At 45.0% G+C, this 14334-nt stretch overlaps 1 protein-coding gene across 1 annotated transcript in view; it reads right to left on the bottom strand.

Moving 5' to 3' along the window:
- Positions 1 to 364: 364 nt before the first annotated feature.
- LOC106569035 (brefeldin A-inhibited guanine nucleotide-exchange protein 1) overlaps positions 365 to 14334 on the bottom strand; it is a 38589-nt gene continuing 24619 nt past the window's right edge. The window contains exons 20-38 of the mRNA XM_014139962.3: positions 14030 to 14317; positions 13753 to 13885; positions 13319 to 13409; positions 13104 to 13144; positions 12509 to 12678; positions 12214 to 12365; positions 11849 to 12021; positions 7725 to 7885; positions 7435 to 7565; positions 7002 to 7131; positions 6711 to 6846; positions 5553 to 5691; positions 5330 to 5396; positions 4972 to 5131; positions 3197 to 3336; positions 2404 to 2572; positions 1940 to 2078; positions 1522 to 1639; positions 365 to 1279 (exon numbers count right to left, since the gene is read on the bottom strand). Of these exons, the coding sequence (XP_013995437.3) occupies positions 1109 to 1279; positions 1522 to 1639; positions 1940 to 2078; positions 2404 to 2572; positions 3197 to 3336; positions 4972 to 5131; positions 5330 to 5396; positions 5553 to 5691; positions 6711 to 6846; positions 7002 to 7131; positions 7435 to 7565; positions 7725 to 7885; positions 11849 to 12021; positions 12214 to 12365; positions 12509 to 12678; positions 13104 to 13144; positions 13319 to 13409; positions 13753 to 13885; positions 14030 to 14317 (2709 nt within the window). The 3' untranslated portion in view covers positions 365 to 1108. The remainder of the gene's footprint in view (positions 1280 to 1521; positions 1640 to 1939; positions 2079 to 2403; positions 2573 to 3196; positions 3337 to 4971; positions 5132 to 5329; positions 5397 to 5552; positions 5692 to 6710; positions 6847 to 7001; positions 7132 to 7434; positions 7566 to 7724; positions 7886 to 11848; positions 12022 to 12213; positions 12366 to 12508; positions 12679 to 13103; positions 13145 to 13318; positions 13410 to 13752; positions 13886 to 14029; positions 14318 to 14334) is intronic.

Genomic DNA, 14334 nt, shown 5'->3' with positions numbered 1-14334 from the left:
GAGAATGGCTCATAAAATTCACCGGAACTTCTGTAAACCATGTGTTTGATACTATTCCGCTCCAGTCATTACCACAAGCCTGTTCTCTTTAATTAAAGGTGCCACCAACCTCATGTGCTTGATGCTCATAACCCAAGCTTTTTGAAAATGACCATACGTTTTATATTTACATTTTAGTCATTTAGCAGACGCTCTTATCCAGAGCGACTTACAGTAGTGAATGCATACATTTCATTTCATGCCTTTTTTTTTTTTGTACTGGCCCCCCGTGGGAATCGAACCCACAACCCTGGCGTTGCAAACACCATGCTCTACCAACTGAGCCACAGGGAAGACCATACGTGTAGTGACAGTGCAGGTGAAATTATTTTGCAAATTGTTTTAATTTAAATGTTTCAGTATATACATCAAATTGAATAATGTTTACTCATTTTCATACATTAGTGTCATATTCCAAAAGACAACAAGAGCCATGGTAAGGATACATTTAAGTGAGAAAATGCCAGTACGCTTAAGAAATGACATTAGTATCTAACAATACTAAAAAGCTGCTTTTGACACCTAGTGGCTGTGCAAAAGAAAATCATTAACGTTACTCATCCTTTTCACTAGCCATTTTATACCTCAGTTTCATAAAAGAATGCCAAGAGATAGCAAAAAGCACACGTCACCCTCCATAATGTTGGTCAGCCCTCTGGTCAGACAGGGAGAAATTAGTAGAATAATTGCATTGTTATTCTAAATCATTACTATGATATTTCTATGCTGTACTGTACCAGGTAGCCATACTGCAGCCATTCATTTAGTGCTTTTGTGGGCCCCACTCACTACACTATTGTCAATGGTATATCTCTGGCCGGCACATCACTGTGTACAGCATGGAGGAGCTTCCAGTACCTTTCTGCGGGCCCTGTCACTTTCATCTAACCAGTCCGCTTTAAGAATCCCTTGCGGCCCTCAGAGGGGCAGAGTTCAGAGGGCTAAACATCATCTGTGATCCAAATGACACTATATAGGAAATAGGGTGCCATTCGGGATGCAGACTTTCCCTCTCCCACCCCAGAGAGGGAGTGTTTGTGCTGGTCCTGGTCCACTAGTGATGATGTCACTAGCTTCCAGCAAGCCCTAGCTCCTCTCTGGGACTGGGCAGCAGTGAGATGTCGAAGGCGTTGCCGATGCGGAGAAAGAACTTTCGCAGCACGGCCCGGAGTTCTGGGATCAGGTCAAACTGCATGATCTCACAGAGGAGTGGGTAGTATCTGGATGCATGGGCCTTGAACTGGATAGTAGAGTGATAAAGGGGATCCAAATAGTTCATTCTCCACAGACATGGGAAGGGAAAATGACAATTAAGCCTCTGTCTGAATTCATCTTTCCATGTTTCCCATCTCCACCTTCTCAACCGTATTGGAGGACAAAGTCCAACCTTTCTCCCCTTGGACTTTCTTCTCCAATGCAATTTCAGAACAAGGCGAGGAATGGAGGAAAGATTCATTGAGAACTCTACTTTGATCGACTCACCCTGTCATTGCTGATCTTCACCACCTTGGTGAGGAAGAGGAGGAGGAGATTGGTCCAGGCTTCCCGGTGGCTCTCTGATGTCAGCGTGAGGAAGTAGGCCAGGGCCTCACTACACCCACTGCAATAAGCAGAGAGACATTACAGAAGAGTGTGGCACTTATTTCCAGACCCCGACCAGCAGAATATTAGTCTGGTGGAACCCAGCCTGATCTCAGTGTAACTCACATTCTGTTTCACTTTAAATTTAATGTGAGCGCAGCAGTCAGTCTGATTTACCAGGCAAGCAAAATACAGGTTCTTGCCTCAGTCTGTACTGCCGGTAATCCCTACTGTCCACAATGATGGACTAAAGGGTGCTGAACAGGCAAACTGTTTTAACACAAGTCAATAGCACAATTTCCTCTAGATAAGTTCTTACTTGAGCAGTCGTCTCTGCACCTCTTCCCAGGCTGCCTTGCGGCTGGCGTCTGTGTACATGCGGAACAGGATGCGGAGGCCACAGGCCAGACTGTTAGTCTCCTGCTTCAACAGGTTTGGTTTGGACTTCCCCTTGAAACCTGAGTAACACAGACACCACACATGCTGTGAGACTGCTGTTGTATGTTAGTCTGTCATTAAGTCATTCAAATGTCACTTTACTAATTCCACAACATCAGACAAGAATTCCATGTAGAGTAGTAATTTATAGGATCTCTGTGTCATGATTACAGCTTGGGACGGCAGGTAGCCTAGCGGTTAAGTGCGTTGGAAGTGAAAAATCTGTCAATGTGCCCTTGAACAAGGCACTTAAACCTAAATTGCTCCTGTAAGTCGCTCTGGATAAGAGAGCTGCTAAATGACAAATGAAATGGGATGATCATTTGAGGGTTCTTAGTCACCCACCTGCCTTCCACAGGACAGTCCTCTGCTCGTTGTTGGAGTTGAAGGCCTTGGCGAAGCGGTGGGACTCTAGCAGACAGTCCAGCAGTTTGAAGAGCTGATCTGAGGTCAGATAGCGGTACATTCCCTGGTCCTGGGCCTCCAACAAGACATCTGCATCTACTGGGTCTCTCTTGAGAGGTTGACAACACCACAATGCTCAGTTATAACCATATGTTAGTCAGCCATCCTGATTGTTTTATTTATTTATTTTATCAGGTAAGTTAACAGAGCACATTCTCATTTACAGCAACGACCCGGGGAATAGTTAGAGGGGAGAGGGTGGGGGGGTGAATGAGCCAATTGTAAGCTGGGGATGATTAGGTGGCCATGATGGTATGAGGGCCAGATTGGGAATTTAGCCAGGACACCGGGGTTAACACCTCTACTCTTATGATAAGTGCCATGGGATCTTTAATGTCAGAGTGTCAGGACACCCGTTTAACGTCCCATCCGAAAGACGTCACCCTACACAGGGCAATGTCCCAAATCACTGCCCTGGGGCATTGGGATATTTACTTATTTTAGACCAGAGGAAAGAGTGTCTCCTACTGGCCCTCCAACACCACTTCCAGCAGCATCTGGTCTCCCATCCAGGGACCGACCAGGACCAAGGATTCACAAATTTTGTTGTCGTTGTTTGTAATAACATTGACAGCCCATCTCAAAATATGATTTGTCATAAGACACATTTTGCCCTTACTGTCTTTCCCTTCAGTTATTGAAACTGTGTGATGAGTACAAACTCCATGGTTACCTGTGCAGCAGCCAGGTTCTCTGCATCCTCCTTCCTGCTGCTGGCGGGGTAGAAGACCATGTTGTCTATGGTCTGGATCAGCTCCAGCTGCACCACACACTTAATGAGCACGCCTGAGAATAACCTCTGCTCCTGCACCTCTGCAAAAGCATTGAGAGACACAGGATAGGCAGCATGAGGGACGGGGAGAAACAGAGGGAAAGAGGAATAGCAGGTGGGAGAAGAGGTAGTTGCTGTCCTCACTTGCTTCAAGATGTCCACCATTGTTCCTGTACTCAAGAACGCAAAAGGTAACTGAACTAAATGACCCCGTAGCACTCACTTCTGTCATCATGAAGTGCTTTGAGAGGCTAGTTAAGGATCATATCACCTCGACCTTAGCTGACACCCAAGATCCACTTCAGTTTGCTTACCGCCCCAATAGATCCCCAGACGATGCAATCGCCATTGCACTGCACACTGCCCTATCCCATCTGGACAAGAGGAATACCTATGTAAGAATTCTGGTCATTGACTACAGCTCAGCATTCAACACTATAGTACCCTCCAATCTTATCATTAAGCTTGAGGCCCTGGGTCTCAATCCCGCCCTGTACAACTGGGTCCTGATGGGCTGCCCCCAGGTGGCGAAGGTAGGAAAAAACACCTCCACTACACTGCTCCTCAACAAGGATGCGTTCTCAGCCCCCTACTGTACTCCCTGTTCACCCATGACTGTGTGGCCACACACGCCTCCAACTCAATCATCAAATTTGCAGACGACACAACCATAGTAGGCCTGATTACCAACAATGCTGAGACAGTCTACAGGGAGGAGGTGAGGGCCCTGGGAGTGTGGTGCCAGGAAATAACGTCTCCCTCAACGTCACCAAAATGAAGGAGCTGATTGTGGACTTCAGGAAACAGTAGAGGGAGCACGCCCCTATCCATATCGACGTGACCGCAGTGGAGAAGGTGGGAAACTTCAAGTTCCTCTGCGTACACATCACTGACGATCTGAAATGGTCCACCCACACAGACAGTGTGGTGAAGAAGGCGTAACAAACTTTTACAGATGCACAATTGAGAGCATCCTGTCGGGCTGTATCACCGCCTGGTACGGCAACTGCACCGCCCGCAACCGCAGGGCTCTCCAGAGGGTGGTAATGTCTGCCCAACGCATCACCGGGGGCAAACTATCTGCCCTCTAGGACACCTACAGCACCCTGTCACAGGAAGGCCAAAAGGATCGTCAAGGACATCAACCACCCGAGCCACGACCTGTTCACCCCGATATCATCCTAAAGCGAGGTCAGTACAGGTGCATCAAAGCTGGGACGAGACACTGAAAAACAGCTTCTATCTCAAGGCCATCGGACTGTTAAATAGCCATCACTAGCCAAGCACCAACCCTGCACCTTAGAGGCTGCTGCCCTATATACATTGGCATGGAACACTAGTCACTTTAATAATGTTTACATACTGCTTTACTAATTTCATATGTATATACTGTATTCTATACTAATGTATTTTAGTCAATGGCACTCCGACATTGGTCGCCCTAATATTTATATATTTCTTAATTCCATTATTTTACTTTTAGATTTGTTTGTATTGTTGTGAATTAGAAACACAAGCATTTCGCTACACCCGCAATAACATCTGAAAAATGTATGTGACCAATAAAAATTTATTTGAGAGACAAAGGCATTGGCAAGGGTGAGACAAAATCTGGGGACGGCTGTCTAGGAGCCAGGGAGTAGGGACTTGCCCCATAAACCGTCAAACAAACTCACTGGCTGGGGTCCTAGCTTTGGGGCCGTCCTCATATGTGCCTGAGGAGCCACTGTACGTTCTCTGCCTCTGGTTCTCCAGGGAGAGCCTGTCCACACTGCACAGTGACTGCTGGTCCGCCGTACGAGTCTGAATGTCCACTGACTTCTGGGATATGGAGTCCTGAATACACCAGAGAAGGACTTGTATGTAGCTTAGATTCAACACACCTTATCATACATAATCACAATTCAGCATGACGATCCTATTTCTATGAGAGTGTTAAGAAGTAGTGTACTGGGAAGTCAGTGTAAAGATTCAAACATAAACCAAATAAATGGTAAAAGGGGGATGGCGAACACAGATGAGCAGTAAACCTACCAGGTTTGAGGGGTCGTACAGTGGCATCAGCTCTCCCTCAGTTCCTGCTGGTCTCCACGTCAACAACCTAAGGAGAGGACGCCCAATACAGAACAGAGTCAATCTACTGCTGTTATCACCTCTAGATAGTTCAAGTTCATAGAACATAAAAACATACACAAGACGGTCAATATGAAATCCCTATTGTAGTAAAGCACTTCCTGTGATAGCAAAAGGGTCTTACGCATGAGGGATGGTTGTTTTGAAGATGTCCAGCATACAGTTGCAGGTTTTGTCCCACGTCTCTGGGTGGAACTTCACCCCGTTCAGAATGACCACGTTTTCCAGACAGTTGGTCCCTGAGCGCGCCAGCTGCTCGTTGTCTGAGGAGAGACAGAGGAGGTCAGAGGGAGGGTGAGTTAGAGAGGGGAGAGAGAGAGAGGGGGAGAGAGAGAGAGGTGAGAGCAGTTCAGAGGTAGAGAGAGCAGGTCAGAAAGAGAGATGAGAAAGCAGGTCAGAAAGAGGGAAGAGAGAAAGAGAGCAGGTCAGAAAGAGAGGGAAGAGAGAGAGCAGGTCAGAGGGAGAGATGAGAGAGCAGGTCAGAAAGAGAGGGAAGAGAGAGCAGGTCAGAAAGAGAGGGAAGAGAGAGAGCAGGTCAGAGGGAGAGATGAGAGAGCAGGTCAGAAAGAGAGGGAAGAGAGAGAGCAGGTCAGAAAGAGAGGGAAGAGAGAGAGCAGGTCAGAAAGAGAGGGAAGAGAGAGAGCAGGTCAGAGGGAGAGATGAGAGAGCAGGTCAGAAAGAGAGGGAAGAGAGAGAGCAGGTCAGAAAGAGAGGGAAGAGAGAGAGCAGGTCAGAAAGAGAGGGAAGAGAGAGAGCAGGTCAGAAAGAGAGGGAAGAGAGAGAGCAGGTCAGAGGGAGAGATGAGAGAGCAGGTCAGAAAGAGAGGGAAGAGAGAGCAGGTCAGAAAGAGAGGGAAGAGAGAGAGCAGGTCAGAAAGAGAGGGAAGAGAGAGAGCAGGTCAGAAAGAGAGGGAAGAGAGAGAGCAGGTCAGAAAGAGAGGGAAGAGAGAGAGCAGGTCAGAAAGAGAGGGAAGAGAGAGAGCAGGTGAGAAAGAGAGGGAAGAGAGAGAGCAGGTGAGAAAGAGAGGGAAGAGAGAGAGCAGGTGAGAGGGAGAGATGAGAAAGCAGGTCAGAAAGAGAGGGAAGAGAGAGAGCAGGTGAGAAAGAGAGGGAAGAGAGGGAGCAGGTCAGCAAGAGAGGGAAGAGAGAGAGAGAGAGATGACAAAGCAGGTCAGAAAGAGAGGGAAGAGAGAGAGGCGAGACAAAGCAGTTCAGAGAGAGAGAGAGAGAGGAGAAAGCAGGTCAGAAAGAGAGAGAGAGAGGCCTAAAAACTCTTCTCTCACCTTGTTGAACACACCAGTACAGTTGAGACAGGATATGGTCCAGGAGAATATCACTGAGAAACTCAAAGTACTGAGTGAAGACATCACAGATGGCGTAAAGTGCATGGTTACAGGTGGTGGTCATCCATTCAGCTTTCTGGGTTTAAAGAGGAAAATTAAGCTCATTAGTATACAGCAGTTGACACCTTATTCCCTATATAGTGCTCTACTTTTGACGTGGACCCATAGGGCCCAACACACACTATGTATTCTGGCTATGACACAAAGTTCCTTTCAACTTGAGCTTCTTACCTCCGTTTGCTGCTCTGGCAGTTTCATGTTGTCAAAGATCCTAAAGATGATCCTGAACAGATCCTGCCACCAGTGTTTCTCGTAGGTGTGACCGTAGGTCGTCAAAATCTCGAACATCACAGTCAGGCCCCTAGAGCAGTGGCAAGGAAACAGGGATGATTTATTAGTAGAGGGTTCACACTCAGTTATTTTATGCTGTTTTATATATTAAGGCAACAAAAGCAGGGATGATCACATCACTAGTGGAACTCAATCATTATATTGGCAAACAAGGACACTGGTATTCAATCAAATGTATTTAATGAAGCCTTTTTACATCAGCACTTGACACAAAGTGCTTTACACATACCGGCCTAAACCGCAAAGAGCAAGAATTGCAGAAGCAGAAGCACAGTGGCTAGGAAAAACCCAGGTAGGATGAGAGGGGCTTTACCTGGTCCTGATGTCCAGTTTACACCTGTTGATGATGCAGGACAGCTCAAACAGGATGGGGAACCACCCCCTCATCCATACCCGGTCCTCTGGGGCTACATTCATGTCATCACTAGTGTAGTCCTTGAAGGCCTGGCAAGAGAGGGAGGAGAGTGTTTTAGACAGGGTTAGACAGTCTGATGGCCATGCAGAGGGGTTTAAGTCATTACTTAGAACTTCTGCCCTAGTATTTCACATCCTAGTATTATCTCCGAGTGGGCTACTTGAACTCCTTTGCAATATAGTGCTCACCTGTGGCCTCTCAGACACATATTTGGCACAGTGGCGTATGAGGCGGATGGACTCCATACTGGTGTCAGGGAAGGATGCGTTACAGACAAACTCAGACAGACACTTCACAGCATCCTGGAAGGAGTCGATGGTGGCTGGGAAGTGCTTCTCAAATACATTTGCTGAGAACAAAAATTTAAAATATACTTTAAAATGTATATACAGTACCAGTCAAAAGGTTTGGACACACCTAGTCATTCAAGGGGTTTTCTTAATTTGTTCTATTTTCTACATTGTAGAATAATAGTGAAGACATCAAAACTATGAAATAACACATATGGAATCATGTAGTAACCCAAATAAGTGTTAAATAAATCGAAATATACTTTATATTCTTCAAAGTAGCCACCCTTTGCCATGATGACAGCTTTGCACACTCTTGTCATTCTGTCAACCAGCTTCACCTGGAATTCTTTTCCAACAGTCTTGAAGGAGTTCCCACATATGCTGAGCACTTGTTGGCTGCTTTTCCATCACTCTGTGGTCCAACTCATCCCAAACCATTTCAATTGGGTTGAGGTTGGTTGATTGTGGAGGCCAGGTCATCTAATGCAGCACTCAATCACTCTCCTTCTTGGTCAAATAGCTCTTACACAGCCTGGAGGTGTGTTGGGTCATTGTCCTATTGAAAAACAAATTATAGTGGGACTAAGCGCAAACCAGATCGGATGGCATATATCGCTGCAGAATGCTGTGGTAGCCATGCTGGTTAAGTGGGTCTTGAATTCTAAATAAAATCACCGACAGTGTCACCAGTAAAGCACCCCCACACCAATCACACCTCCTCCTCCATGCTTCACGATAGGAACCACACATGCGGAGATCATCCGTTCACCTACTCTGCGTCTCACAAAGACACGGCGGTTGGAAGCAAAAATCTAAAATTTGGACTCATCAGAACAATGGAAAGATTTCCACCGGTCTAATGTCCATTGCTCGTGTTTCTTGGCCCGAAGCAAGTCTCTTCTTCTTATTGGTGTCCTTTAGTAGTGGTTTCTTTGCAGCAATTCGACCATGAAGGCCTGATTCACGCAGTCTCTGAACAGTTGATGTTGAGATGTCTGTTACTTGAAATCTGTGAAGCATTTATTTGGGCTGCAATTTCTGAGGCTGGTAACTAATGAACTTATCCGCTGCAGCAGAGGTAACTCTGGGTATTCCTTTCCTGTGGCGGTCCTCTTGAGAGCCAGTTTCATCATAGCGCTTGATGGTTTTTGTGACTGCACTGTGACTGTTTTTGTGACTGAAATTTTCCGCATTGACTGAACTTCATGTCTTAAAGTAATGATGGACTGTCGTTTCTCTTTGCTTATTTGAGCTGTTCATAATATGGACTTGGTCTTCCTGATCTTCTGTAGCAAATAAAAAATATATATTATTTGTCACATGCACCGAATACAACAGGTGTAGACCTTACAGTGAAATGCTTACTTACAAGCCCTTAACCAATAATGCAGTATTTACTAAAATGAACTGAAGTAAAATAATAATAATTAAGGAGCAAGGTGGCTGGAGTCTGGCAATTGTTAGGGCCTTCCTCTGACGCCACCTGGTATAGAGGTCCTGGTGGCAGGAAGCTTTGCCGCAGTGATATACTGGGCCGTACGCACTACCCTGTAGTGCCTTGCGGTCAGAGGCCGAGCAGTTGGGTGATGCAACCGGTCAGTATGCTCTAGATGGTGCAGCTGTAGAACTTTTTGAGGATCTGAGGACCCATGCCAAATCTTTTCAGTCTCCAGAGGGGAATAGGCATTGTCATGATAGTTTGTTGGTGATGTGCACACCAAGGAACTTGAAGCTCTCAACCTGCTCCACTACAGCCCCGTCGATGAGAATAGGAGCGTGCTCGGTCCTCCTTTTCCTGTAGTCCACAATCATCTCCTTTGTCTTGATCACGCTGAGGGAGAGGATGTTATCCTGGCACCACACTGCCAGGTCTCTGACCTCCTTATAGGCTGTCTCATCGTTGTCGGTGATCAGGCCTACCACTGTCGTGTCATCAGCAAACGTAATGATGGTGTTGGGAGTCATGGGTGAACAAGGAGTACAGGAGGGGACTGAGCACGCACCCCTGAGGGGCCCCTGTGTTGAGGATCAGCGTGGCTGATGTGGTTACCTACCCTTACCTTGTCACAACACCACTGATTGGCTCAAACGCATTAAGAAGTTAAAAGTTAATTTGGGGAATTTCTTTCCAAGGCACACCTGTTAACCTCTCTAGGGTATGTGGGACGAAATTGTCCCACCTACTCAACAGCCAGTGGAATCCCGTGGCGCGATATTCAAATACCTTAGAAATGCTATTACTTCAATTTCTCAAACATATGACTATTTTACACCATTTTAAAGACAAGACTCTCGTTAATCTAACCACACTGTCCGATTTCAAAAAGGCTTTACAGCGAAAGCAAAACGTTAGATTATGTCAGCAGAGTACCCAGCCAGAAATAATCAGACACCCATTTTTCAAGCTAGCATATAATGTCACATAAACCCAAACCACAGCTAAATGCAGCACTAACCTTTGATGATCTTCATCAGATGACACTCCTAGGACATTATGTTATACAATACATGCATGTTTTGTTCAATCAAGTTCATATTTATATAAAAAACCAGCTTTTTACATTAGCATGTGACGTTCAGAACTAGCATACCCACCGCAAACTTCCGGTGAATTTACTAAATTACTCACGATAAACGTTCACAAAAAACAGAACAATTATTTTAAGAATTATAGATACAGAACTCCTTTATGCAATCGCTATGTCCGATTTGAAAATAGCTTTTTGGCAAAAGCACATTTTGCAATATTCTGAGTAGATAGCTCGCCATCACGGGCTAGCTATTTTGACACCCACCAAGTTTGGCCCTCACCAAATTCAGATTTACTATAAGAAAAATTGGATTACCTTTGCTGTTCTTCGTCAGAATGCACTCCCAGGACTTCTACTTCAATAACAAATGTTGGTTTGGTTCAAAATAATCCATAGTTATGTTCAAATATCCTCTGTTTTGTTCGTGCGTTCAAGACACTATCCGAAGGGTGACGAAGGGTGACGCGCCCGACGCGTTTCGTGACAAAAAAATTCTAAATATTCCATTACCGTACTTCGAAGCATGTCAACCGCTGTTTAAAATCAATTTTTATGCGATTTTTCTCGTAAAAAAGCGATAATATTCCGACCGGGAAACCCTGTTTTCGTTCAAAGACGAAAAAATTAAAACATGGTGTCGGCTCGTGCACGCGCCCCAGTCTCATTGTTCTCTGATCGACCACTATCCAAATGCGCTACTGTTTTTCAGCCAGGGGCTCCAAAGGCATCATTCACCGTTCTGCCGCCTTCTGAGAGCCTATTGGAGCCGTAGGAAGTGTCACGTTACAGCAGAGATCCTCAGTTTTCAATAAAGAGAGTGTAGAAGGCCAAGAAATGGTCAGAGAAGGCACTTCCTGTAAGGAATCTTGTCAGGTTTTGGCCTGCCAAATGAGTTCTGTTATACTCACAGACACCATTCAAACAGTTTTAGAAACTTTGGAGTGTTTTCTATCCAAAGCCAATCATTATATGCATATTCTAGTTTCTGGGCAGTAGTAATAACCAGATTAAATCGGGTACGTTTTTTATCCGGCCGTGCAAATACTGCCCCCTACCCTAGAGGGGTTAATTTAAATGCATTCCAGGTGACTACCTCATGAAGCTGGTTGAGAGAATGCCAAGAGTGTGCAAAGCTGTCATCAAGGCAAAGGGTGGCTACTTTGAAGAATCTCAAATATAAAATATATGTTGATATGTTTAACACTTTTTTGGTTACTACATGATTCCATATGTGTTATTTCATAGTGTTGATATCTTCACTATTATTCTACAATGTAGAAAATAGTAAAAATAAAAACTGGAATGAGTAGGTGTGTCCAAACATTTGACTGGTACTTTATAAAAAGGAAAAATGTATAAATAAGTGTTCAAGGTTTCTGTTTTGCGTTTCTCTTTGCACTACCATCCTATATTATTCTTAATGTTTACAGCGGTAAGTCATGTCATTGACCAAGGACTCTAGTGTTAGTCATATAACCCAACACTTACTGACGATGTAGCCAGTAGTCTGGAAGGCCAGCTCCACGATGCTCTGGTCCTGGTCTGAGGCAGCCAGGTGGAACACTGAGAAGATGTTCTTCCACCCCGACCGGATGTTCCCAGCCTGGGAGTTCACCATCTGAGCTATACACCTCACCACCATGTCTCCAATGGTGGGAGACCTGTAGGCAATGGCATCATTGAATCATTATTGAATCATTGTAAGATCTGAATCGTTTTCAAGGTTTGATTTACTGAATCATTGCAATGTTTGAATTGTTTTAGGCAAAGGATGCAGGATACATTTCTGAACAGCATTAGAATTTCCTTTCATGCATTACTCAGTGCAGATTACAAAATAAAACAAAGTTGACCTGTTATTTTTCATTATATGTTCAAAAGGCCTCAAGAAATCCTTCTGGAATCGGAAGTTGGCGAGCTCTCCTTTTTCTAAGAATTTCATAGACAGCTGCCTCAGGGAATCCACGGCAAATATAGCCACATCCTCATTGGAGTTACATCCAACCTGTAGAGTTACAAACATATCAATCTCTCAACATCTACTTAAACATCAACACTAAAACAGCAGGTGAACAGCTATAAATACTTGCAAATTATGGACTTTTTCCCCCCAAACAAATATCACAAAAATAAAAAATAAACCAGTACCTTGTTAAAATGGTTCCCAATGACTTCCCAAATTCTGGACCACTGAAGCCTGATGCGACCCATGTTGTAGTAGGAGATCTCCACAATCTTCTGAAGGCTGAACATGCGTGGGTGTGTTGGTGAGGCTAGCTCGTCCATTGATACAGCACATAACCACCGGACAAAATCAACTGCATAGAGTGAACAAATTCATTTCAATCTGTTATTATTCACATTTCAGCCAATACATTCAGTTTCACTCGATCAAGCATGGCACTTCAAAACTATATCAAAGAAATAATTTGGAGGGTGCTTATATTTGTCCCGTTACACACAAGTGTGTAAAGCAAATGTGTTTCTTGTATATCCCTACTCCCCACAGGGTATGGGGTCATGGCCAGGATCACCTTTGTCCAGCTCCCTTGGAGCAACTGGGGTTAAGTGTCTTGCTCAAGAGTACAGCAACAGAATACAAAATGTTTCATCTTTTTGGCTTCGGGAATCAAACCACCAACCTTTCAGTTACTGTCCCAACGCTCTAACCGAGGCCACTTGCCACCCCTACACATCATTGGATAAAAATGTACAGTTAGGATAAAATGTAACTAATACCGACCTATTGCATTGCCATCCAGTCTGGTAGACCCGGTAAATATCCTGAAAAAAAACATAAAAATATGACATTTTCTCCATCTGCAAAAGTGAGCGTTTTTATGGTCTTATGAGGAGAGGAGGCATTATACAGGATAAAGGTTTATTGCATAATAAAACTGGAGAGGGGAAACAATATATTGAATAAATTCCATCAGAAGGCCCATTCTATCAGCCTACCTGTCAACAGCAACAACTACACTCTGGGAGCTTGTCTCTCCAATGGACTCCTGAATACTAGCTATCTGTTTACGGTCCACATGACCTCCAACTGCAAGACAAACAATGTGTAATGAGAAAAAGCTGAAGGTTCACATTTCAAGCAAACCCCTTAGTCAAACAATGACACATAACACTACATTATATGTTAAGAATATATCAAACCATTAACCATGATATGACATTATCACTAAGATCAACATTGACATACATGTACAGCAAAACTAGCCATTGTGACAGTAGCCTAAAGGGTATCTAATCCAACAGCCTGGGTGCATCCCAAATAGCCCCCTAGTATTCCCTATATTGACCAAAGCTCTATGGGGTTAGGGTGGAATAGGGAAAAGTGTGCCATTTGGAATACAGCCTATCAATGAAAAGGAGAGAGGACTGACCCAGTCCCAGGTACTCTGAGCTGTCTGAGGCCTGCTCTCTCAGGCTGGCCGGGACCGTCCCTGAGATGTAACGGGCCTTCACCCCTGTCCCGATCAGCTGGGCCAGCTCCAACTGACTGACACACTTCAAGATCTGTGGAGGCCAGGAGAGAACAGAGAACCTTTCAGATGGGATTTTAATGGAGGGTTACTATACTAATCATCCTTTATGTAGCTATTGAGTCAAGTTCTCTTTTACGATACTGGTTGGTACTGATAATATGGAAGAGATGCTAACCTCATGCCAGGAGTTGCCCAGGTGGTTTCCGTCAGTGTGGGCAACGGTGATGAGGGTCTTGATGGTGTCGATGTTCTTCTGTTTCATCTCAGAGATACCAGAGCTGGCTGTGAGCAGGGTGAACCGCGCCAGGGCCTGGACGTACGCATCACGCTCCAGTTGGATGGTGAAGATGCAGGCTATCCTGATGGCACAGCGGATTCCCTCCAGACACAGAGAGGCTACCTCAGTGTCATCACAGTCCTGAAGACCCACACTGAACGCTGCTAAGAACGGGGTCCATGCCAACTGGGGAAAAACACACA

This window comes from Salmo salar, chromosome 14, assembly GCF_965601325.2.
Source record: "Salmo salar chromosome 14, fSalSal1, whole genome shotgun sequence".
Lineage (NCBI taxonomy): Eukaryota > Metazoa > Chordata > Actinopteri > Salmoniformes > Salmonidae > Salmo > Salmo salar.
Note: the sequence above shows the minus strand (reverse complement) of the source record. Positions and strands in the feature narration are given on the sequence as shown.